This window comes from Poeciliopsis prolifica, unplaced genomic scaffold, assembly GCF_027474105.1.
Source record: "Poeciliopsis prolifica strain line A6 unplaced genomic scaffold, Auburn_PproV2 SCAFFOLD050, whole genome shotgun sequence".
Classification (NCBI taxonomy): Eukaryota; Metazoa; Chordata; class Actinopteri; order Cyprinodontiformes; family Poeciliidae; genus Poeciliopsis; species Poeciliopsis prolifica.
The window spans coordinates 2,541,347-2,566,849 of NW_026562425.1; the positions used below are offsets into that span (position 1 = coordinate 2,541,347).

The following is a 25,503-nucleotide window of genomic DNA, read 5'->3' on the forward strand; positions in this document are numbered from 1 at the left end:
CTGCATTTGTTCTGTGATCAAGGTTTTCTCAAAGTGAAGCAGACAAGCTTGTTGGGGCTTGTTAACGGTTAGTACTGTACGCCCCTCCATGAGTTTACGAGGGTGTTTACTCTCTAATGAAGTGACAAACTTATTCCCATCGTGTTCTGAATTTGAAATACTTTCCATGCGGCTTGTATTTTCAATCTTGCTGCTGAAGAATCTGTAGTAGGCAGGGTTGCATTGAGAATTTCATCTTAGCATACTATTTCTTTTTCTTGCTGATTTCTCCAGGGTTCCCTTCCCTTCTCAGCTGCCTACATCACCTCGCAAATAATACAACCCTCCACTGTGATCGCTGGGGAAGGATTAGGGTCTTAGACATTGGAATACTGTACGACTACATCAAGGCACTACTCAATAATAGCTCCTGTCATTGAAACAAATCACAGGCTTTCGAGGGCAGGGCCCGGAGCTATGCAAATTTAGGTTGCATTTTGCTGCGGTAGAAAATTGGAGCGGGGGGAATTAACTTGTGATCCATTCCTAATATTTCTACAATAATTTGGCAAGCTCTGGCGGGGCTACTTTATATGTCGATGGGGGACTGAAACAATTTGTTTGATACTGCGTTACACCACCAAGGATGATAAAATTGGCCACAACACGGAGCGACAAAAACAAACCTAATCGGACTCTTCAATTTCACGGTAACAGACCTTGCTGTAATGAGGTGACTCTCCCCTCTCGTCTCGACGCCATCTGCAATGTTAAAGGAGGCAATGCAAAGAGGAGCTGTCAAGCCTTTGGTGGAAGTTGGGTTTATTTCTTTTCTTCATACAGACCTTTGATGATGGAAAGTATCAAACAGGCACCATAACTGACAAAAACTAACTGTAGTTTACATAGACTAATACAAAAGAGTGCATAACTGTGAACTGGAAGAAAACGAACACAAAGTTTTTATACTTATGTGAGACGCTTGTTTATTCAGGCTTCTGCTGCACCACCATATTTTACCTTGGACATGATGTGTTGTGGGGGGTTTAGCGTAATATGACATGTCTGTAGTTCCCTATAGGACACCTGATGGAAGAATTTCTTTCTTTCTGGTTTCTTCTTGCCAATTTTCCTGAGGCTAGATTTGTGGCACATTCAGTTAACAGTTGCCATGAGCCATTCGGTCATCTCTTGGAAGGTTTGGCTGATGTATTGCTCTTCATATAATTGGCTGATGGATTGAACACTTCTCAACAAAATCTTCATGGTTCGTGGGATATTGTTTAGTAACCTGACTACTCATAGAACCTCTCCAGAGTTCAATCCCTGATCTGTCTGCTCTATTTCAGGCTGTTTGATTAATAAACCTCTAATATCTTCAAAGGTATTTATACAGAGATGGAATTCACACAGTCTTTTTGAGACATTTGGAATGTATTTAGGGGATTAAAGAGAGATAAAGGTAAATGCACATCCCATTTTTAAAATTTTTATTTGTTCAAGAATAATGCATGTATAGATTTATTCCTATACACTACTTTGTGTTGATTGAAATAAAACCCTTTAGGTACAACATGACTCAGTATGAAAAAGATCTAGTGGATTTTTTTTTTAAAGAAAATGTATTTAACCTCACAGGACATTTCTGTGATTAGGGTAAATAATGTCTATTGATAAAACTTTAAAAATGTCATGGTTGTAACCATACAGATAATTCAGATAATATAATTTTTTAACCAGAAAACTTTGGAGAGGTTTATAGAGAGAATCAGGAATCGTTTGTGTTGGTGTTAGGATACTGATCGTCCTCATTGGGTCCAGAATATAGCAAACGGGACTGAAACAGAAAGGTGGATGTTTGGGAGACACGCCTTTCAAAAGATTCAGAGAAAAGCAAATTCTCTGTTTGTTTCTCAAAGAAAATTAAGTGAACCTACCAACAAATTTAGAAATGCAAATCAAGCTCCACTGTGCAATCTATATGAAACAAGGACATATATATGAAAGATAAACTCTTGATAAACAGAGAAATGTTCTGACTCATAAAATTATACTGATGCTGCTAATGGAAAAAATAAATTGGTGGGAGTAGTACATGAACAAAGGATTTGTTCCATTCAAAGAACCATTTAAATCATCCATGTTTGAAACTTTTTCGTAAGAGGAACTTACACAAAAAGTTCCTCTTTTACCCGTCATACAGCTTTATATAAGCTTAGAGAACAATGTTTTTGTACAGTAATTATGTTATTAATGAAAAAGTGGCTTTCATTGGACAATGACTCAAAATGCATTTTGCTGGAATCATGAATCCATACAAAAGATGGGAAAGATGAACATGTCATCGATCTCTTTTTAGAGCACTTTTGTCCTGAATTTCTTCAGATCAGGGCAGTGTGTGATGACTTCAGACATTTTTTAGATACTATTGAGTTGATTCCTTGATTGGTTATTCATTACCAGTGTGGTTAAATATGGTGGATTGCATTAATTCATGATTCAACAAGTAAGACTTTGCTATTGTTTTTGTTTTTGTTGTTCTTGTCTTGGTAGGTTTTGGCTTTGTTTTTATGAGCTCCATCACATAAGTTAAAGTATGGGGGGGGAAGACATTGCAAGGATGTAAGTATGTTTTCAGAGCATTTATTTACATCATAAAAACATTTAAACAAGGACATATATATGAAAGAAAAACTCTTGATAAACAGAGAAATGTTCTGACTCATAAAATTATACTGATGTTGCTAATGGAAAAAAAAATTGCAGAAGCAAGCCAGCTTACTTCTGCATCTTTTAATTCTGAAACTGGTTTTGTTGCCTCCATGGCTTTCATGTGCTACAGTGCTTTTGCTTTCTTTTTGAGACAAAAGCGTCATTCCCTTATCCTGTAGGAGTTGGCAAGTTACTCTAGTTTGTCCAAGGAAACACACTGACACTCTAAAACTTGCAGCAAGGTTAAAGTTGTGCTCACCAGCCTTGATCTCTTCATATCTTTCAAAGCAATCACTGCTTAGCATATCTGAGCCTTTGCGAAGTGTCTGGTTGAGAGAAGTTTCAGGAAAACTCAGTATGTATTTATTCAGCATGGAAGCACATTACAAGCTCTGACCATGGGTGACTTGTTCGAGGGAGTGGGTGAGATACGGACCTGAGGGAAGCTGTTTCACTCATTCTTATCAGTCAGAGAAGCGACCATGGGTTGAATCTCTAAAGAAAAAAAATGCTGTCAACGTCAAAATGGCCATATTAGTTTTTTTTTAAAAGCAATTGTCTCTATAAATATAGTAACTTTCAGGTAAAAAGTTTGCGGCAGCACATTTCAGTTAATATAACGTAATTCTTTTATTTAACTGTTACTCTTACCTATTTGTCTTTATCCATAAAGATATAGTAAAAAAAATGAGAGCACTCTGTCATCATGTGTGATTCATCTCTGAGGAAGATTGGGTAAATAAAATATTTTTGTTCCATTATTGTAAAGATAAGAATGAATTTCCATAAAAAATTTTTGAGGGAGATAAAAAAGAAAACAAGTAAAATTTAGTATGTCTGTATGTAAATAAAATGCAACACTTCCTATGTCAACTTAGCTGAAATGTGAAGATAGAAAGCTTATATTCCTTTATTCACAAATATTAACAAAATTATTACAAAGATCTTTCACTGCTTGTTTTTCCGACTTAACTGTACTTGTGGGATTTCTCATATAAATGTCACCCTCTGCTACCCCTTATTATTGCAGCAAACATTATTTTACATTAAAGGTTTTGAAAATCCAAACTGTGTCTGACGTTGTGAACTTAAATTAATAAAAATATTGTGTCAAGAAAGAGTTTATTCAGTAATTTCTAAATATTTTATTTGCAGTATATTAGTGGCATTCGTGTCCAATATAATTTAAGAAAACATATTTTTTAAATCAAGCACATCTGTGTTTTCCTGGGAGCTCAGTGAGCGAGTAACCCAAAGGTTAGCACTAAGAAAGTTTTCTTCAAATGCTTGTTCTCTGGTCTTAAATCAGGGAGTTTATTATCTGTCACAAGGACGAAACATTGTGTTTGACATTGGGAGCCATTTAACACGCCGCTAAGTAGCTAACAGCTAGCTGGTAGGCAGCAGAAGACAAAGGACATCTTTGCTGCTGTCTTCTTCAAAATATCTTCACAAACTCAACACAAATGTCACCTCAGATTGTCCAGCTTTGCATTTGTAGCACAAAAACTTGCAGGATAAGAAAAACAAGTTGCATTGCATCTTAATTTTCCCTAAGATGATTAAACAATGTGATTACTAGGTTAAACATCTCCTGTTTACTTCAAGAAGTTTTTAAAATTGAAATAGAAAGGAACTGTTTTTCTTTTTGGTCCTTATTCTACCTGCTCTGCCACACAGTTTGCCGCCTCTCACTCCAAACCAACCACCTGGCAGCTGCTCCTGGTGGATGTTAAATGAAAAAATAAAGGCTGTCGTATTCCGTGGATTGTGCCAGTCCATTTAAGCACTCCTATTGGTCCCCATGAAAAACGATGAAATCCTGGATTTTCATCAGTCAAAGAAATCCACCCCCATATAACCTGGACAGAGCATAAAAAGTGGAATGTTTCAGCTTTGGGGCGTTGTGTTCGGATGATGTGCAGTGGTAATACACACTACACAACACTTTTGTATTTAGGCCAAAACTGTACATTTTGACAGCAGCATCTTTCTCTGTATGTCCACAACATCCCAGAGTACCAAAGTACCAAAGTGCAAGACATCTCGTGACTTTCTTTTTTTAAAATTTATTTATATAACCATTATGTAACCAGGGGAGTTATTAAGAGCAAATTATTATTTACAATAACCAAAGTATCTGTCTGGTTGCTCCTCTTCCTTTGTAGAGTGTATAACTACTTTGTTCTGACGATAGACTCCCCCAATAACGCTGTTTATTGCTATCACTCCACAAGAGTTATCGCTTAGCTCAGCCCGGCAGTTTAATTTGCACAAAGGACTTTTTATCCATGAAGGAGGCATTGGCGGATACATTGGTTACACTAAATTTGATATTTTTCTGAAAATATTTAAAAACTACAGATTATCCTCAAACTTCATAATTATGTGCTACTTTGAGTTGTTTTGTCTGTTAAAATCCCAAATAAAACAAACTGAACATAGCATCACAAGTTGTAAAAAAAAAACCAAAAGAGTACACTTTTTTTTTGCAATACAATATTATTATGAACTAAATTTAATTTGTGCCAGTCAGTTGAAACCATTAAATGAGTTTTGGCTCATTTACTTTTGGATAAATTGTGTTTTTTTAGAAAGATTAAGTGATCACAAACATTTTTTTTGTATCTAATAAAATCCTTGCTAAACCTAAACTGTGAGTCTTTTAAACAGGTGTTCAGACTTTATTAAAATAGGCAGTTTTACTGGGATTTACACGATCGCTGGAGTCTGAATAATGAATAGCATTGATAGCAAAAGAAGAGGCAAGGGATGTCTCCCTTCTTGTGACCAATATCAGCAGCCACACAAAAAAAGTTCTCCGATTTCAATATGACAATGCCGGCGGCAAAAGCATTGCATTCCAGAGCTCCCCTGAGTCCACATCCTCTCCTCTATCTGCCGGCTTGCCACGCCGGTTGGGCCCGATGATCCAGATTCTGCTGGTTTTTAATTAAGTGGAAGGTCAAATCTCATCGCTCTTGACTTCGGGGAGTCGCTGCTGTCTGCATGGCGGAGGAGCTACACCCAGTCATTAATTTTATGGAGCGGGGACTTTAATTGATTAAAAAGTTAAGGACAATGGGGAATGTGGGGTAACAAGAGTATTTTGTTAAGGTAAGAATCCATGCTGCTTATGAATCTTATCCATTATGGCGCTTGATGTGTGTTATTCATGACTTTAATGTTGTTCTTCTAAAACATTTTTTTTTTATTACCCAGCATCATAAAATTTGATCACTCCTCTCATGTTCAAACTTATATTTAATCTAATACTTCTAAAATTAATTTCAAGAATATCAGTGAACAAAAAAAACATCATGAAGAACAGGAAGCAGACCAAACAGGGCCTGCTTTCTGGTCAGGGTTTAGGCTTTAGGGGAATAAAAAGCAGGTTTAGTGGAATATGCTTTCATCAATTTGGCAGGTCAAAATTCAATTCAGAATCTTTGGCAAAACTTGAAAATGGCATTTCTACTAAACTGACCATCGGTGAAGGGTTTCTATCCTTTCTGACTGAGCTAAGATGTTCTGTGAAGAAGTTTTGGCAAACATTTCAATCTCAAAATGTAATTCTGGAAAAAACTATCTTGGGACACCTTAATAAAAACTGTTGTTTGTTTGATTTTTTGTTGTTTTTTTTCATAAAATTTGGATGAAGTGGTTTCTATTTCTTTTGTCAACAGCAGTGATAACTTTCCTTGAAAGCCCTTGCTGTTTGTAGCAAAGGTTAATGAATGAGTATGGCCAAGTTTATTTTTGAGGCAAAATTCAGTGGATGCATATCACTCTACTCACTATATTATTAAAATGAAGGCAGAAAATCATTGATATTAAAAGAAAACACACTCTGTGTTGCACACAAAATTTTCCATTTTAGATTATCTAAATTTGTCATTCAAAATCTCATCCTAAAAAAATGGATACCTTTGACCTATAGCATCTACTTTCTATTTCTGTAGCAATGGGGAGTTGCTGAATTGTATCATTAAAGGTGGGATAAGCCTCTGAGGTCGGCTTAAGTCATTTTCTTTTTTTAGTTGATAGAAATAGTAAAACATAATCCAGAGATGAAACAAGGAATGCAGTGATCTTTTGGACAGTGGAAATGACCCTTTGGAGGGTTTTCTTCGCTGCTTTGCAGCTGGCATTGCACACACAGACGCATTTGTAAATGAGAAGATTCTGGAGAACAAAGGAAGTATTGTTCAGCGAATCATGCAAGAGAAAAGCCTATTGAACGGATGAAAAGATATCAACTCCCTGAAGCACCTCTGATGCTGCACTAGAGCAATAGATTTTGAAAATGAAAGCAGAAATAGGAAAGTAGGATTTGTTGTTGTTGTTGTTAAAAGTATTTTTGCTTGGGCCTTTAGTAAATTAATGTGTTGTATCATAGTGCCAATAACCAAACAGGCTTACTGAACCAAACTTTAAAGATTTAAAAATATATAACACACTTTTTCTTAAGGTTCACTTATTTATATTCCATACAATGAATCACATACAGCAATTTCAGTAGCTTTGAAACCTGTTTAAGGCTTAATATATCCTAATGTCACTTACCATGTATAGGTTGAACAAAGAGCATTAGATTCTCATTCTAGAGAATATTTCCAAAGCTATTTAAATTTTAAAGTGATACCAGCCTTGGTAGCTGGTAGCTTGGTAGCTCCTCACTGATGAGTCTGTTTTGCAGGGCTAATTTTCTGTTCCAAACAATTGAAGAGGGACAGAACCTTCTGGATTTTCTTCATTTTACTACCATCTACACCAAAACCATGAATCAAGTGTCCAGCTACATCCCTGTCCTCCATTAATAAAGATGGATCTAACAGTGAGGCCAGGAAGTCAATTAGAAAGCTATATTTTGGGCTGCTGCTGTCATTATTCTGTCTCATGTTCACTGCTGGCAAAAACAAATAAAAAAAGCCTGATCAGTCTAAAACGGGAAGAGTCTTCCCTCGGAAGCACTTTGTAAAAACAAACATGGACTTTACGTGAAACCGTGAGCTGCCCGAGCCTCCTGGGAGGTTTACAGTGTCAGATCCACTTCATGCTCTCCTCCCAACTGATTCACTTTCCTCCCACCTCGCAAGAAGCTGAAGTCACAAGTTGTAACCTTTTACCCAACTGGGAGTAGCTGTAAACACAGAGAGCTATATTTGGAATACATATTTGGAATATGAACTGTAATCTTTCTTATTGCAACAAGCACAGCCCTCTCTGCCTCTGATAAAGCTTTTCCATGGGAGTGAACACAAGTCACGGTGGAGAAAGGTTATATTCTCTGTAATTTGCTCTCTGCTTATTCCGATGGTTGAAGTCACTCCAAATGAAACCGCAGCTATCTTGTTTTCACCTAAGCCTGGAAGCATGGCTCTCTCACTCGGCCAAGACGTTGTAGAAAACTGTCAGGCCTTCTCTCTTCTCCTGGCAGGAGCGTCTGTCAGCTCTGCTGCAGTTCAGTCTAATAAACCAGCCTCGCCATCTGAGTTTCCAGGCTGAAGGCTGTCTTCAACGAACAATGCAACTTTAAGGATAAAGAACAAAGAGAATTCCCAGGACACACAGCTTTTTTCCCCTCTATCATCTTTCTAACAGGCCGTGTTTTAAGCTCAATTAGTGAATCTAACAGAGCGTCTTTTATTTAGCTTTCACAGTGGCAAAAGTGACCTTATTTGCAATGCTGTTCTCTCCACAGGGGCGCCAACAAATGAAGTCTTGTTTTCTGTTTTTAAAGAGAGTATAATGAAGCTTTGAGGAGGCGTGATCCAAGTCAGATAGCCTGCCAGGATTTCAATTTACCCATGTCAAAGAAATTTGAAAGGCACAAATAAAAATTGCCGTGAGCGCCGACTCTGTATATTCCCCACAGAAACGTATTGATTCAGTGGATTCAGCTCAATGCCTATTCAACTCTTGGTCTTTTGTTGCTTTTCCTTTGTCTCAGGTGCAAGTGCAACCTGCATGCCAACAGCTGTGTGTTTGACAAGGGGAAGCTGGGCTGTGAGTGTGAACACAACACAACAGGGCCCGACTGTAGCCGCTGCAAGAGGCACTACCATGGAAGAGCCTGGAGTGTGGGCTCCTACCTCCCCATACCCAAAGGAACCGCAAATATATGTAAGTAGAAAATATCTATTTTCAGCAGGATAAAAACTGTTTATGCAACTAATTTACTAGCTGAATACACATCATTCACAGTCTTTCTTATTATCGATACTAATAACTGACAATGAAATATCTAACCAATAAAATGTCAAAGTTTTCTCCAAAGCCATAATGCATGAGGGACTCCAAGTCACGTCTTACAAGACAAACTCTGTAGGCTATTTACCATTAAAACCAGACAGTTTTGTGCTCTACATAAAAGGACATTCTTTCATACTTTGTTATTAAATCTAACTTGCTCGATAATCTTTCTTTGCTTTGTTTAAATGCAGACGTTTATATCCTCTAAGGTTATTATTCATTTACACGGTTTAGCCCAGATGATCAGGGTCAGGGCATAATAAGCTTCTGTTACAGTAAAGTAGTTGAGGAAATTAATGGCACATCGAGAATATTTCATTTCAGTAATTCTACCTGAACTAGAACAAGAAAGGTTTTGTAAAAAAATCTTTTCAGATTTTAATTCTTTGCTATCACACCATGTTCAAGTGTAAGACCACAGCCTCTAATTAAGTTACCGTCCCCAAAAAATTAATCATTTTATTTACACCTAAGGCACCAGTGAACAAAAACTGACACAGGTCAGTTTATTCTCTTTTTGAAGAAAGATTTTAAGATCACTGGTGGTAAAAAAAAAAAAAAAAAAAAGTGGCTATGTGAGACAGAAGTAGGACAGAAAAATGTTTTTGAAGACTTTAAGTGAAGCTTTAAAGCTACAATAGGTAATTTTTAGAAAAATACATTTTTTACATATTTGTTCAAATAAATAATTAGTAAAAAATGTCAAGTGTTTCTGACTCCTCACAGTAATCCTACTGCCATTTGCAGAAATCAACCATTTCTGGTCAGACACAACCAATCAGAGCCAAGAGGAAGGTTTTTGCACCATCAATCACACTCAGACTCGTGCATTGACTATTCTAAACTTCCAGCTTTATTAGCTACAATAAAGCTGCAGCCAAACAGCTTTATTGTTATTTACTCAAAAAGCATATGGCATGTCCACATACAGTAAGTAAGTGTTCATTTAAATTATTTTTTTAGAGGTATCAGTCGGTGTCATATTAAGCCTCTGAAAAAGCCAAGCCAAGAAACAATTCACTTTATTCGAAAACCTTGTTTCTCACAGTAACTAAGCAATTTAAATCAGGTCTGCTGTTTCTTGAGTAAAGAATTAAAGATTTAACCAGAATTAATGTGTGGTCACCGTGAGTGTTGCTAGTTAATTTAGAAAAGCAAGCGCAATATCAAGTAGGTCACAATTGCTAGTTTCCAGGTAATGTTAAATATGATGGATTACAATCCTCTTATGAAAGTCGTCCAACATATTTGTGTCGCCTTTTTGGATTTTCCATCACTGGTCAACAGCTTTCTTTAATCAATTGAATAGAAAGGTCTTGCAACCCAAGCTTAAGGTACAAGAGTTTGCAAGGTATCTATGAGGCAGAAGGTGCTCTTTTGCATTATCCCCATTATAATCTTGGACAGGAGTTGAGTCACATTTATCAAATCCCATGCCAGGGGGCAGGGAAGCTCATTGCCTCAATAAATCTAACACAGCTATGTAGGGTTGCGGCATTAGATGGCCAGGCGTGGCCAGATGGTGGAAGATCTAGCCCTCTAGCCCCAGATTTGGCCCTTTTTTTTCCAGACTTGCAGTCTACAAATCTCACAGCAGCAGTCCTCCAGGATTTATAGCAGGTTTTTCAGTTGCTCATTTTGACTGTCTGACTTGAATTCTGATTAGGTTTGAAGGGGAAATAATATTACTATTGATCCCCTACTGAAACACTGCTCTCATTGTTTTTAATCTGATGTTGATTAATTGGATAATTATCTAGTGATTTGTATAGATATGTGCGTCATGAATCATTTGCATGTTTGTGCACAGACCTTTGAGTGTGCTCACATCTGACTGTGTGCTGGAGTCTGTTTACGAGAAACGCTAAACTCTGAGGAGAGATTGCTGGATTTACCCCTGTACCTCCTCTGTCTTATTTGCCTCCCTCCAATGTGGAGCTTGCTGTCAGATTGACAAGCCATTATTAAAAAAAAAATAAAAAAAAACGAAAAGGAAAAAATCCACCACCAGGACACATCTGCCCTGAACTGATGAAACCGAGGTCTAGCCATATCAAAAGCAATATTAGCGCTTGTTTGGCTGTGGCATAAAATGCAATAATATTGTACATGGATGTGACGCAACAATATTGGTCCCCCAGGTGTTGAATGAGGAAATTTTGTCTTGAATTATTCTTATTTCTCTTGAGAACAGATTCAGAGACTTAACATCCCTTCATCTATTACATAGAGTGCTTTGTATGAAAAAAAAAAAAAGAAACATACAGCTGCTCATATCAGGATAAATATGTTGAACATGCAACACGTAATTATGGTTTAATAGGTTTCATCTGTCAGCAACTCTTCCTCTTTTATCATGGCAGTCATTAATCTCTGGGTCTATTACATATTTATATCCCTGTACATGGAACTCTGGTATAAAATGAGTTACAACCCCCCAAAAAATCGTAGCCTTCAGCATCAGAACATGACTAAAAAAGCCTGAAATTCAAGGTTAATGGGATCAGTAGGGTTGTAAAAAAAAAAAAGTTTAAACTTTTATTATTTTTGCTTTAATCCCTTAAGATAATACTGAAATGTATGTAAATGATAGATCTAAAGCTATATTTTTTATTCCATCTGTTTTATTTGCTTGAGAAAAAATCCCATAATTCAAGATGCTTGTATCAATCGGTTAGAGATCAGAATCGAACACATTTTTTCATGATCAGTTCTGATCAGTGATCAGCTGCTCAAATACTGAATAAGCAATTCATTAAATCCATCAGAACTAAAATTCACCATCGTTTGTAATCTGTCAAAATATCAATCGACTTCATTTATGTTTATGCCCTGTTAGTTTAGTTTAGTTTAATAAAAGTCAAGTGAAGGTCAGGGACATTTATGCTTGATCTATCAGTGGGGATAATGTTGTAATTACTTCAGCATCTGATAGATTCAAACTTATTACTCCTTTCAAAAAAGCTCCTGCACACTTTTCCTCTATTATTCCCTGCAATAAAAAGGAATAGGTCAAAATTGCAATCACCAGGCCAGAACTACACAGAAAACAAACAGAAAAAAAAGCAGCAGAAATCAGTATCTGCCAAAAAAAGACAATCATCGTAAAATGCTCCTGCTACTAAAAGGTGGCTTGAAAGTGTATTTTTTGGCAGTTAAAATCAAATACTGCCATTTTTTCCTTTAACATCATCTCCTTCTCACTTAGTTGTACAGCGACTTGCAAAAGTTCTCATATCCTTTTACCTTTTATCTTTTTATCCCCAAACTTCAATGTATTTCTTGAGATTTCATAGGGTAGACAAAACATCTTGCAGATGCAAAATAATAGACTAAAACACATCAATAACTTATGAAGCATACTGTATGTTGCAATAAGGCTTTTTGTGAAGTAGCACTTACTTAAAATGGTTCAGCATAAGTTATCGAGTGAACACTTAGGTTCATTTGTCTTAGAACTTATTGGTCTTAAACTTAATCACAAAAAGTGTTGTTTTTTTTTGTTTGTTTTTTACATTTAAACTTGCAGAAACCCTGAAGGAAAGAAAATAAATGTGTTGCCTTTGCAAAAGAAGAATCACTCCAAGAATTTTGTTGACAGTCCACTTTGCCAGCAGCGTCAACTCATCTTGTTTTGCCAAGCAAGTTCAGAGGTTAAGAGGGGTTTGAGGCAGGAGTTTGATCAAATCATAAAAACACCTCCAAAGGTCAACATTGTTTGCCCTCTATTTCTAAACAGAGAAGTACTATTTTGTCGTTGGGCCTCGCTCAGTGGCTTGCAAATTGGACTTTAAATTCTGGCCGTTTGTGGTTGCAGTGTTGGTTTGCTCCTGCCAGCAGTTGTTGCAATCGTCGCAGAGGGGTAATGAATTGATCAATGGGAAACAAACAACATAAACCCCCCAAAATTATGGCAGAACGCAAAATGAAAGAGATCAGAAACTTAATTAATTGTAGGCTGGGAATCACTCACTGATGATTGTTATGCAATGCAAAGATGGTAAAGCCACAGCCAGATACTGATAAAACATATGGAGCAAACAGATGCTGCAGAGATGCTCCAGGAACTTTTCCAAGCATGCATAAAAATGCTGGTGAAGAGATTTCTATTTTTTTATATTGAGCCTTTGAATTCTTTGACATTTTGTCTCTGGCTGACCCATAATTATCATCAGCAAAAGGTGGAGTTTGGAGAAGGTTCTCGAACTGCTGGTAATCAGCAGACACAGCAGAAGCCAAATGGATAAGTGTTGTGTCTTTGGGCTTCGCAGAGCAAAAAAAAAACGCCACCATCAAAATGCTTTGTATTGCAATTCTATGACTAATGTATTAAACATAAAGTTAAACAAGCTGACACTTGAATGAAACACTTATTTCCCCCCCTCCTTTCTTTCCGCAGGCATTCCCAACAATCATGGACCAGTGCGTAAGTTGTTTGAGCTTTTTAATTGGCATGCTGACTAATGGGTTTCCTCCCCCAGTCATGACTAACTCTTCTTGAACTGATGATGTTTGTGTGAGAAACTGTGGCACATGTGTAGCAGTGATCAGCATGTTTTACACTGTCAGAAAAATCCATTTACACCAGACATTCTTGTAGAGCAGCACATTTTATATTCCAGTTAATCAATGAAAATGGACCAATGCATGGAGGGGAAAAAAATAAATTGTTTTGTGCATCTCATGAAGAGAATGACATGCACTTAACCCCGGAATGATTTCTAAAAAAAACCCCCAAAGAAACGTTTCATAAAGGAGATATTTGCCTTAGAGCTGATATATTTTTCATATAATATAAAATGGTCATTCCTGTGAACAGGCCTTCTTATTCTTAAAATTTTGCATTTTGAGCCTCTTGAAAATTAAAGCAGGACAATTTTACACACAATAACACACATGATGAAGCCTGAAAACAGTGCATTAACAGATGACATATAAAAATTTTTTATATATATTTGTAGCTTTCTTAATAAAATAAATGAAAAGAGGGTTTTAGGTCTAAATCATCAGCATGACTTTTTCAGTGCCTTAAAAAGTATCCATGTCATTTGAACTTTTTGAGATTTTGTCTACTTACGACCACAAACCCGTATGTATTTTAATCAGACTTTATTTATACTCAATCAATAAAGTAGCATCTACAATAACAGTGAAGCAGAGGGTAAATTATTTCTTGCTTAAAAAAATAAACCAGAAATAAATCAAATATAATAAGTTTGATTGGTATGTGCATTTGTATTCAACCAGATAGAACTGGCAAGCAGCCAAGAAATTCATGGTAACTCTGGAGGAGCTGCAGAGACCAACAGCTCAGGTGGGAGAGTCTTAGAATTATTCATTTTGCACTATGCAGATTTATGCAAGACTGTCATCAAGAAAGCGGTTATTGAAAGAAGTCACAAAAAGTCTTGTTTAAAAACAATGACTCCAAAGCCATGCAGAGAACACAGCAGCCACTTTTAAGTTCTGACGTAAGTAGATATCAAATTGAAATTTTCTGCACCCATGGAAAAAGAAAATGCTATATGAGCTGTGAAACCAACCCCCTGCATGCACTACCCCCACTGAGAAGTTGGTATCATCATTCCATCGGGATGCTTTTCTTGATTTCTTTCTTCATGAAAGCTGGTGAGAGTTTTTTTAGAGCAGGGCACTTCTGGACAAAAACAGTTACAGAATGTAAAAAAAAAAAAAATCCTTGAGACTAAAGAGAAAGTTTACCTTCCAGCAGAAGAATGATTGAACATAAAGCCAGAGATACAATAGAATTGTTCATATGCATGTTCATGCCTTAGAACGACCCAATCACAGCGCAGGCCAACATCTAATTAAGAATCTATGGCAACCTGAGAACTGCTGTCTTCTGAGACTCAGTAGCAAATCTTACAGAGTTACAGCTCTTTTGCAGATAATGCCTTCATTTTGTAAAGAACAAGCCCATAAAACATGCAGCTTTTATTGCAGGGAAAGTTTGTTCGGCAATCTGTGGGGATGAATACAAATGCATGTCACAAACTTTAATGGATTACTTTGTGTTGGTCTGTTATTTAAAATATAAATATAGTAATCAATGTGCCAAATGGGGATGAAAACAGTGTACATACTTTAAGAGAGTCCTGCTACATGGATGTTACATCTACTTTAGTTTTTATAAAAACAGCCAAAAAGTGTGTTCGAGTTATATTGAAATGTACATTGTTTACTAATTAGCTTTTCTTTTTAATGTTGCATTTGCCCCTGCATTAGCACAACAAAGAAAGATATCTGCTTTACACTCCTGAATATTTTCTCAAACACACTCACACGCACACAAATATGTGCCCAAAGCAAAAGCAAAGAAAAAGCCATTCTTTATGAAGACGTGGCTCCAGCCGCGCATCCCTACGCATGTTGATGCCTGAAGGTGACTCCACATGCTGAATAACAACAGCCATTTTCATGCATAGACCTCCCTGCCTTTCTGTTGTGGAAAATTCACTTTGGCTGCATGCACGCTACTCTGTCTGTGCATTAACTCATTTATTACCCCCAATGTCCTGCTGAAAGCTTTCAAATAACTGATATAAAACAGATGAGATGTAGAATACTGCAAAAAAAAAAAAAAAACTGGACAATGCATGCCATCTCCCCCTCCCCTGCGCTTTCAAAGCATAGAAAGTTGAACTATATGACAATTGATGTAATAAATACCCTCTCCATTTCCACGCAGATCGAGCAAATGCTTCATCTCTCGGTGTTGCAAATCGTAACCAAGGTAGGATCATAGGTTTTGTAACTTCAGCATGACATTACCAACTCACGGACTGAATTGACTGCTTAAAAAAAAAAAAAGAAAAAAAGCCTTTGTGTTGGTATGGAAATTACAGAAATCAGTAGTCTGTTTTGACCAAAGCTGTCTTTCATTCTGCCGCCACAGACACACGCTGGTCCTTACAAGGCAGACCTTTTTTGTTGTGAGAACACTGCAGGGAATGGGCCGCGTGCCTCAGGATCACCGAGTCCACAGCCTTCTAACCTCTTTGATCATGCCCTCTTTTTAATTACCCAGAATGCTCTCTGGGGATGCACCCTTTCTGCCTTCTTCTTAAGGTAGAAAAAGGAAGTATTAAAAAAAAAAGGAATCGCAGAGAAGGAGAAGGAAGGAGAAAAGAGGCTTCAGGGAGGTTTATGTAGATTGATCTCCAGCTATCTCCAGCTAATCCGCATGCCCAGATATCCTGTGTAGTGAGTCTTAAGTCGCATCTGCACCACTGCTCTCACAACCAGGAGAAGGGAGAAAAATTAAAGTAAGACTTTAAGAATTTCCCAAAATAAAGGAAGGGTTTTTTTTTTTAATCTCGCTTTTGTAGATAATGCAATGTTCTGTTGACAGGACCCCAAAATTTCCCTCTTTTCTCTAAATCTGTTGTTTCAACAAAAGGTGTCTGGGCATATATTTCATCGAAATGAACTTTCTGTCAGGCACAGTAAGTTTTCTGTGCATACTTTTTTAAAACAAACTGATGAGGCAATCACTTATGCACTGAAAATTTCACAATGAACAACATTTCTGTGGTCAAAGCTGGTATATTTGAATTTCAAATGAAAGCAGAACAGCTAATCGTTTTATTTGTGCTACAGAAGAGTTCTTTAAATTAAATATGAGCCAGATTCATTAAACCAAGCAAATTAGCACATGTTCATGAATTATAAACAGTTCTGAAGAGTATGTGGATTTCTGTGCATGTGATTTCAAAATGGACTTATCAAACAAAAGCCCAGCAAGCCCACATAGATCTATTTAAATAAGTGTGAAGATAAAAACCTGCAGTCTTATGAACCAAAGTCTCTTCATTCTGATTTATATTAGCTTCCTTTTTGTATTTAGAGATACAAAAAAACTGAATATGAACCTGCTTATTTGCTTTGTTAAACCATGACAAAGGTGCTCCAATTTAAAGAATCATCAATTATGTCCATCACAATATACAGTCAATTTTTGTTTAAATAACATACCTCTACTGGTTTCCAGCAGTTTGGGATCCATGAGAGCTATTTTTACTGGACTGTAATCATAAACTGTTATTTAATGGTGTTTAGGAGCTAAAAGCTGAGACAACGATGGGAGAGACATGATTACTTTGATTTCTGAATCCCATACAGCAGAATAAACACATGCAGAACAGACGCGAGGTACAGAGAAAAGTGTAAGCCGGGATGAAAAACACAGGTGTGCACTGGAACTACCACAAGCAGACTAAAAATATCAAACTAAATTTAAAGTTGAAGAGATTGTGACACAAACTAGGCTAATAGTGCGAGGAAATCCAGGGTCAGCTTTGGTGAGCTTCAAAGTGCGTTTACCTTTTGAAGCTGGAGATGCACCGCGCCACGCCTGTCTGACTTCCGTTCTCGAGAGCCACTATCCTGCAACTTGAAACGCATTTTTAGAATAACACTAATATTAAAACTGCCTACAAAAGTCACAAACAACCTTGAATGGAAAGAAATTACAAAAAACAGTCATAAGCTGTACCTATTACCTACTATGGCATCCCTTTCATTTGATGGAGTCTGGGACAGAATTCGTACAATATTTTCTATTCTTGCAGATTCTAATATCCACAGGTCAGTTTGTTTACGCTTTAACCTGTCGCCGTCGTGGGTGTGAAGTGTTCAGTTGGCTTTAGTTGGCTTGTTAATCTAGTCGGCTGCGATGCTTCAGGTCTGTGAGCCCGAGTCTTCTAGTTCAGAAATAAAAATCTGTGGAAACCTGATTGGACAAATTCCAAATTTCTTTCTTTCAGCTGTGATTGTGACATGCTATAAAGAAAGACACTTTTTAAACAAATGTAAAGAATTTTTTAACATTTCATCTGACAGAACAACACAAAGTAATGAACACAAAAATATGTAAAGTTTGGAGTTATTTAATGTCCTTTTTGTTACTAATAAACACCATGAATAAAATCCAAAACACAAGACTAAATGTGCTTCCAAGATATGGATTTGTGATTGTTATTTTTGCTTGGACAATGCCAATCAAGCATAAGATCCCTGGTCTTAAATTAATCTGGCCATTTAGAACCATTTTTGTAAATTTCACTTTAAATCCAAGATAGAAATTACCCAAAAACATAGAATTTTATACTAGATGTATTCATTTATCCCTTTCTTAAAACAAAATTGTATTATTTCAGGCTTTTTCATTGCTTATAAATGAAGTTGTCAATTTTACTTTTCCACACTTTCAAATTAAAATGCATTAGCCAGTGCAACGCTCCCGTAAAAATGGAAAGCATTTGCTGTTTGGTCTTTAGAGATGATATTTTATATCTCCTCCACAGTCAAGTGGTGTATCATAACACTGGCAGTGCTTATTGAACTTCAGAGTCTTAAATCACTGACTAATGATGAAGCCTGTATGCTAATATAATAAGAGGAGGCAAGTCTGAAGGCGACGTTTCAGCTTACACCGACATCATGGCAAAAGATATTGACCGCGTGTAATTGAAACAACACTATTCTTGCTCCAAGCATATAATTAACAGATCCTGTGTCTGAGAAATATCTCTAGTTATGGTTAATTACACTGGTGAATCTGTAGTTATAAACGCCTTTTAAAATGATTAAATGCATCAACGTAGATATGATTTAACTTTGCCTTTTACATGTAATTAAATAGAGGTGCTGCTGTCTCTGTGGGGTCTTGGCTGTCTTTAATTATCCTTTTCAAATTTTACGAATTAGACTCGATTCTTACGATATTGGTTTTGTTGCTTTGAAATTAAACACTTAACTTGGCTTGCCACATGTAGCCAACATAACTTCCTTGGTCACAAAGGATCGGCATCTTTTGCAAAAGGAAGAGTTGCAGGAGATATGACTGAGTGCATTGATTTGTGACTCCCAGCCTCTTATCATACTGTGGTACACTGTATCTCTCTGACTTGAGTTGCAGAGTATCAGAGGACATCAAGACCTCAGAAAGATGAGAAGATTAGAAAATCAGTTGAATTTAAAACATTTCCTGTCATCCCAATGCACAAACTTTACTTATTTGGGTTATTAATGAGTGAATGATGTTCTAATTGGCTCCGAACATTTTGCATGAAAGAGAAACACCCGAGCGCAAAAGATGCAATGACATTTAAAACACACACCCTGCAATTGCGTCAGATGTTTGTCCTTCGTGTCACTGTTGCGGCTCTGCTGTAGAGATTTTTTCTCCCTCTTGCTTCATGTACCACAGAGGCCTGAGGACAGATCTGTCACAACAGTTACACTGTTAAAATGTCACACATCTGACAGAGGTGTGCGGCACACATATGTCTGCAGAGGGTGTGCTGCATGGTGCTGTCTTCCCCTGCTGCCAGCACGAGTTCAGGAGTAAATGATGTCATGAAAACAATTTTTTAAAAAATTATTCACCTATTCTATACTGATTGTAATTAACGTAATATGCAATATTTGTCTATTGAGTATCGAAAAGCCTAGTTTTGTTGTGCTGTAAATTAGGGCATATCTGAAATGTTGTCATTACATGAATACTTGTTTCCAGTTGTTTCCATGAAGAGGATGTCTTGTAGAAAAATATATATACATCAGATTTAAAATTATCACTAAAGTTGAACATATCAAATAGTCATTTCAAGGTTTCAGGAAGTTCTTCTGGGAGGCATCTGGGAGGCATCAAAAAGACAGCACATTCACTTTTAGGCACTCTGGAATTAGATTTTTAGGCAATCAGACCATTTCTAAATTATTATAATCATAAAAAAGCCCTGAAAAAATAGTCAGTTTAATTTTAAGGAAGTTAAATAACATCTGACTTCACACAGGATTTTTTTTCTTCTGATTTGCAGAAGAGGATTCTATCCTTTCATTCATCTGTGACCTTATCGATCAGTTATATGTATTTGTTCTCACATTTTAACTCTTGATATTGACATCATTTTCTGCGTGACACTTTCTAACATCAATATACTTTATTTTTTTTCCCATTTCTCTACATCCCCTAACACAGAACCAGCCAAATGGCTAACACAGACTTCTACAATACAAGCTTCTTCAGGCAGCTTTGAGGGAAACCAGAGTCCTGAGGCACAACCAGAGGACACAAAGGGCATCATTCACCCATAGGCAACAATGTTAATGTGCTGACTGGGCCACAAATGTTGAATTATATTATTTAAATAACATGTTTTATCATCTTATTTAGGATTTACAATTTGGTATTAAATAGTTTAGATCTGTCCAACATATCTGCCTCAGTTTCTGGTTTAATGTGTTTTGGCAACCACATTATTTTGCACCACTGTTTATGGATGGTGCTAAAAAGAATCTGTCACAGAGCACTTTTGTGCATTTTAAGTAAGACAGACTGGAAATAATGCAAAGTTTGCCCGTGCGGTTCCTTTGTAAATAAAAATTCAATACACAGAAAAAAACAGAACAATCATCCATCATTGCACATAACAAAATGCCAGACTGAAGGTAGAAACCTGGATCCACAGGTGGAATTTCCATTCACGCAAACAACACAAGCAAAGTCTTAGTTAATGATTTTGAGTTAGACGAAACCCCAATGCGTTTTTAATCAGTTTTGGTATGAAAAATTATTGTTTGTTCTTTTTTTTTTTTTCTTCTGATGCATGAGCCGCACTACTGAAAACCAAAAATGTGATTGCTATTTATGCAGGAGGAGATATCCAATTACACTGAAATCTTTGTGCAAACATTACCTCTTCCTGGATTTCACCTCTGCCAGTGGAAAGGCTTCCTGAGATAATTGAGTTGTGAGGTTTTGTGTGAAAAAAAAGAAAGAAACATGAACATCATCTTTCGTAATCCTCATCACTCTATATTCAAATAAATAAAGATTCGATGGGTGCTAAGGCAATCCATCTCTGGGAATGGAACCTTTTTCAACAATGTGTTTTTTTTTTTTTGTTGAAAGCTTGACTACAAAATGAAAATAACAGCAACTATAAAGGCTGTGGTATTTTGTTAGTTGTTATCCCATACCTACAGAAAACCATCTTCATAATGTTCTGCCAACAATTTTGACCCTCCTTCCAACAGTAGAAAAATAAATCAATTCACTTTGTAGATGTCATTTCACATAACTCAAAAGCAGAAGGGATTTTTAACAATTCAAAGCCAACACAAAGCCGCGGCCAGGCTGTTGAATTTAAATGATACATTCAAGATTACTAGGAGAAACTGACATTCAACAAAAAATATATGGACTGGGACGTGCTGTGACTGATGCTTAAATTCAGTATTCACAATATTGTTATTTTAGATATTGTACAGTGCAGCAGATTTGTGAACCTGCCCTACTTCCTCTGATTCACTGGTGTTTAACTCCATATTACTCCATATTCCACAAATATTCCAGGTACAGCCTGGAGCTTATCGATTAATTTATCTGAACTCTTCTAAAGTTAACCAGGATCTTTCCTGGAACATTTTTTAAATATATCAGGTACTATTTGTGAACTTTACAGAAACATACTAAGTATTTTGCTAGAATTTTCTTAAAGACTTATACGACACTTCCTTAGAAATTGCAAATTATTTAGATGTTACTTCCTGAAAGGTGTGCAGTGAGTTCCAGGAAAGTACCTGGTAAGTTCCTGGCATCATTTGGTGATTTTTGAGAACTAGCTTGAAGGTTTCACAAAAAAGTCCACCAAAGCATCTGCAAAGTTCCACAAAAGTTCTTGGAAAGTGCCTGTTCATTTCTAGGAGAGTATTTGCTGTATTAGGCAATGAAACTGTTTTTGAAAGATGTTTGCTGCTAGCATTCTTCTACGAACAACAGCTGTTTAGTGCAAATATTTTCTCATGCAGCTGATTGTTCTGTCTTTTCCAAGACTGCTTGCTGTACTTGGCCCTTCCTGACTTGCCTGCTACTCAGTAAGGACTCCTAGCTACGCAGACAGGACAGGAAGAGGCAGCTTGTGCCCTATGAACCTGCTTGTTGATGTTCTGTTCTGCCCCTTTCACTGAGTGATCTATTAATCACGCCTTCCTGTCTACCTCTCCTGCCCTTTCTGCTTTGTCTCTACAGCTCGGGTGTGTGACAATGCGATGCTACGCTGTCAGAACGGCGGCACATGCCACCACCACCAACGGTGTCACTGTGCCCCCGGCTTCACGGGTGTCCTGTGTGAGAGAGCTAGATGCCAGGGTCCCGGAAAGTGTGATGACCAGCTATCTGGACGGGCAGCACTCCATCATCACCCCATAAAGCATCGGCTGTTCTTTCCCCTTGTAATGATCCTGCTTTCAGTTGTTTCTCTTTGCTGAGAGGCTTGAACCAAAATCCTCCAAATAAAACCCTAAGACCACAAATGCTGAGAACGAACTCTCAATCTTATGAACACTGAAAAAAAACAAAAAAAAAACAAAGAATGTGTGGACAATGTGCTCAGTATAAGCAACGTTTTTTTGTATGGCCAAGACCAAGTCGGTGGGAGAAGAAGAAAGTAGTGCAGCAGGTTTAATGACAAAAAGAATTCTGGAAAGCACAGTGGAAAAAAGACACTGTTTTGTAACCTCACGTGAAAAGACTGTCGGTGCCCTCGCTTTGTGAAAATGTCTTTCTCTAGTACCCCATCATAGAGAGAAGATTCTCTGCTCAGACAACGCAAGTCGGTTTCTGGTGACAAACTGTACAAAAACAAGACACAAGATTCCTAGGTATCATCTAAAGTATTATGAGAAAATATAGTGAAGCAAGATCTCTTAAAAAGGTAGTTTGGATATTTTTTAAGTTATTTACAGTTATTTTAAGTAGTAGTACCCTAACCTGTCACTGTTGAAGGCTAAAAGTTAACCAGACAGAAAACTAAGGCAGTGAATGACAGCCTGAGAAAAAAATCTAAATTATTGCTCAAACTCTTGTCTAGTTTCATGTTTTTACCCAGACTGGTGAGATGATGATGATCAGGCAATCTGAAATTGTAGACAGCCACTTAATTTTTTCGGTAGTACCACAAACATTGTTCTGCTAGTGATACTAAACATCTGAAATCGGGTCACATTTGCTAACAATATTAAAACCCAGACATCCTGTTTGTTTGATGCAATTATTCACAAATGATACCAGTATGAGTCACAATTTTATTCCAGAATTATAAGTGTTATTAACTGGAGTTGTTTTGATGAAAAAAAGAAAAAGCCAAAATGGATGGCCATGCTAACTATCTGTTAGCCTTTCATTGGTCTAAGTAGTTCTTCACTTTTCTGACAACAATAGTGGTGACATGACAATCTGACTACTGCAAGAACAGAAGCTTTTACTGGTAATGTCTTCACATTGACTCACCCAAAAAAAAAAAAAAAATCTAAACTATCACTTTATGACGTCTTGCTTCACTGCCTCCCATTTTCATACTTACATTTCTCCCCACCCAGAACCTTCAGGCCCCCAGCCCTTCCTGTGCTTTAGTGACCCTAGTGATTTTACTTTGCTGCTGCAGGGTGTCTGTTGTTTTGCCGAAAGCTGCACATGTATTACTACCAATCCCTCCCTACAATTTCCAGTTTAGTATCTTTTTGTTTTCAAAAGCCTTGTAGTATTGCTTGAGCTCACCTATATCCGAAAAAAGTTGTAAAATACTGTAAGTGTATTTAATTTTCTATAAAACAGATATTTTCATGATTATGCAAAACAAACAAAAAAAAAGATGTATTACTTGTTTTCTACTGCTGCTGACCTGTCCTTCAGTAGAGGTGGGCTAAGAGTGACTAAGGAAATTGGTTGTGTTGAAGCTATTATTATTATTATTATTATTATTATTATTATTATTATTTTTGATGTTGTTGCTTGTGGGACACATGGCTCTCGTTGCCTGAGCTGCTGTCAGAATATGTTTACATACACGCCCACAAAATACACTTCCACCAAAGCGCAAAAGAAAAAACATGTTTTTGTATTGTTGTTGAAAAGCAGTAATTTTATTAGGCAGAAATTTGACTTTTGAGACAAAATATGAACAAGAAAATTGTTTACTGTCCACTGATAAATGCAGACAAATTACAAATACTGAATGCCATTTTAAAAGCTTTTCGTTTTGATCATTGACTATTCCACGAAGCATCAGTTGCTGATGAAAAGCGGGCTCCTCTGTAACACATCCCTGTTGTGCTTATGAAGGAATCTTGGATTGAAATCCCGTCAATTTCATATAAATTTAACAAGAGGAGAAAAGAAGATTGTGTGACCGTTGCAGAGGTTGTCCAGCTCAAATCTGTAATCAGATCTAATCCTCGAATCAAATGAGAATAAGGGAAGTTTTTTTCCTGCGCTCCTGCAGATGAAAGCCATGCATCCTGCTGCGGGAGCCGCCGCAAAGCCGTGCTCTCAGGAAATGAGCTCTAATTCGTGGAGGGTCAATGAATAGAAATGAAGTTGCGTCCCACGGGGTGACATATTGAGAACCGAGACCAATTTTATTCGAGGGATTAATTTTACTCCTGAGGTTGTCATGAAACGCCTAATTGTGCTAGAGTTTAATGTAAGTGCCTCTCATTAAACGTCACTGTCTCTGATAGAAAGCAGTAGCCTTTTTGTGAATGAGACTCTGGAGATTAGGAAATTCTGTTTGTCATGGATTAATCCACTGTATAAAACCACTTACAAAGGGATGGATGTTATTTTTTAAGAAAATATTACATTTTTTTTTTTGGAAGAGTTAACCAAGTGCTGGTCATGCACATACATCTACAAAGGATAACACAAGTAATAAATATGTGTTTGTCATTTTATTTAAAAAAATAAATAAATGCTCAACATCTATATTTGTGTGATTTTTAAGGGTTTTTTTTAAGGATTGTTGTAAAGTGAGAAGTTAAATTAGAAAAAACTCCTAACAATGCTTAACTTTTAACCATATTTGGAAGTCAATATTTTTGTTGACAATCACAAAAAGCAAAAGATGTTCTACAAGTCGACTGCAAAAAAAAAAAAAAAATCAATAAGTGGACAAGCTGCTGCAGCATTTTGAAGGACTTTGTTTTATATAGTGCAAATATTTTTAAGATTTTTTTATTATTATGGTTGCAAGCAGTGACCTGCAACAACATTGCATTTTACCAGCTGCAAAAGTGGTAGATGAATTGTTCATGCGTTGCTATAAAACCTATTTCCCACTTGACAAATTTATTTCATATTTGCTTTGAGGTCACACCTTAATATTTCACATCATCAAATGAATCTGAACGCCATGCATAAAAAACCCTGGATGAATGCAGAAAGCAGGTTTAAGGTGATGTTTATTCTTATTAAGAAATGTTATTTCTTATTAAGCCTATTAAGGGAAATAGGCTGTCCAACCCTGTCTGATGTGTTTGCAGATGTTCTCCATTCATTTCTGGATCTAAATCGCTTGGGAGCTGATTGAGCATCCATACTGCATTTCTCACACTTTTAGTTTTAAAATAAATACGAACCCATCCATCCTTACACTTTAGCGTTAAACACTCTTGTGTTGTTCTGTTAAATCCCAACAAAATACAATAAAGTTTCTTGTTACGCTGTCTCAAGATGTGAAAAAGGCAAGGGGA

The 25,503-nt window shown here is 36.8% G+C and overlaps 1 protein-coding gene across 4 annotated transcripts in view; it reads left to right on the forward strand.

Moving 5' to 3' along the window:
• The window catches only part of LOC129378105 (netrin-G1-like), a 60,128-nt gene extending 35,392 nt beyond the window's left edge, over nt 1-24,736 (forward strand). For 2 of the 4 annotated variants that reach the window (XM_055058400.1, XM_055058399.1), the window contains exons 4-7: nt 8,645-8,817; nt 13,346-13,372; nt 15,656-15,700; nt 22,004-24,736. In XM_055058400.1, coding sequence (XP_054914375.1) covers nt 8,645-8,817; nt 13,346-13,372; nt 15,656-15,700; nt 22,004-22,242 — 484 coding nt within the window. In that variant the 3' untranslated portion in view covers nt 22,243-24,736. Of the gene's footprint in view, nt 1-8,644; nt 8,818-13,345; nt 13,373-14,193; nt 14,266-15,655; nt 15,701-22,003 lie in introns of those variants that run through there. The other 2 variants (XM_055058401.1, XM_055058403.1) reach the window with 2 other exon arrangements.
• The last annotated feature ends 767 nt before the right edge of the window (nt 24,737-25,503 follow it).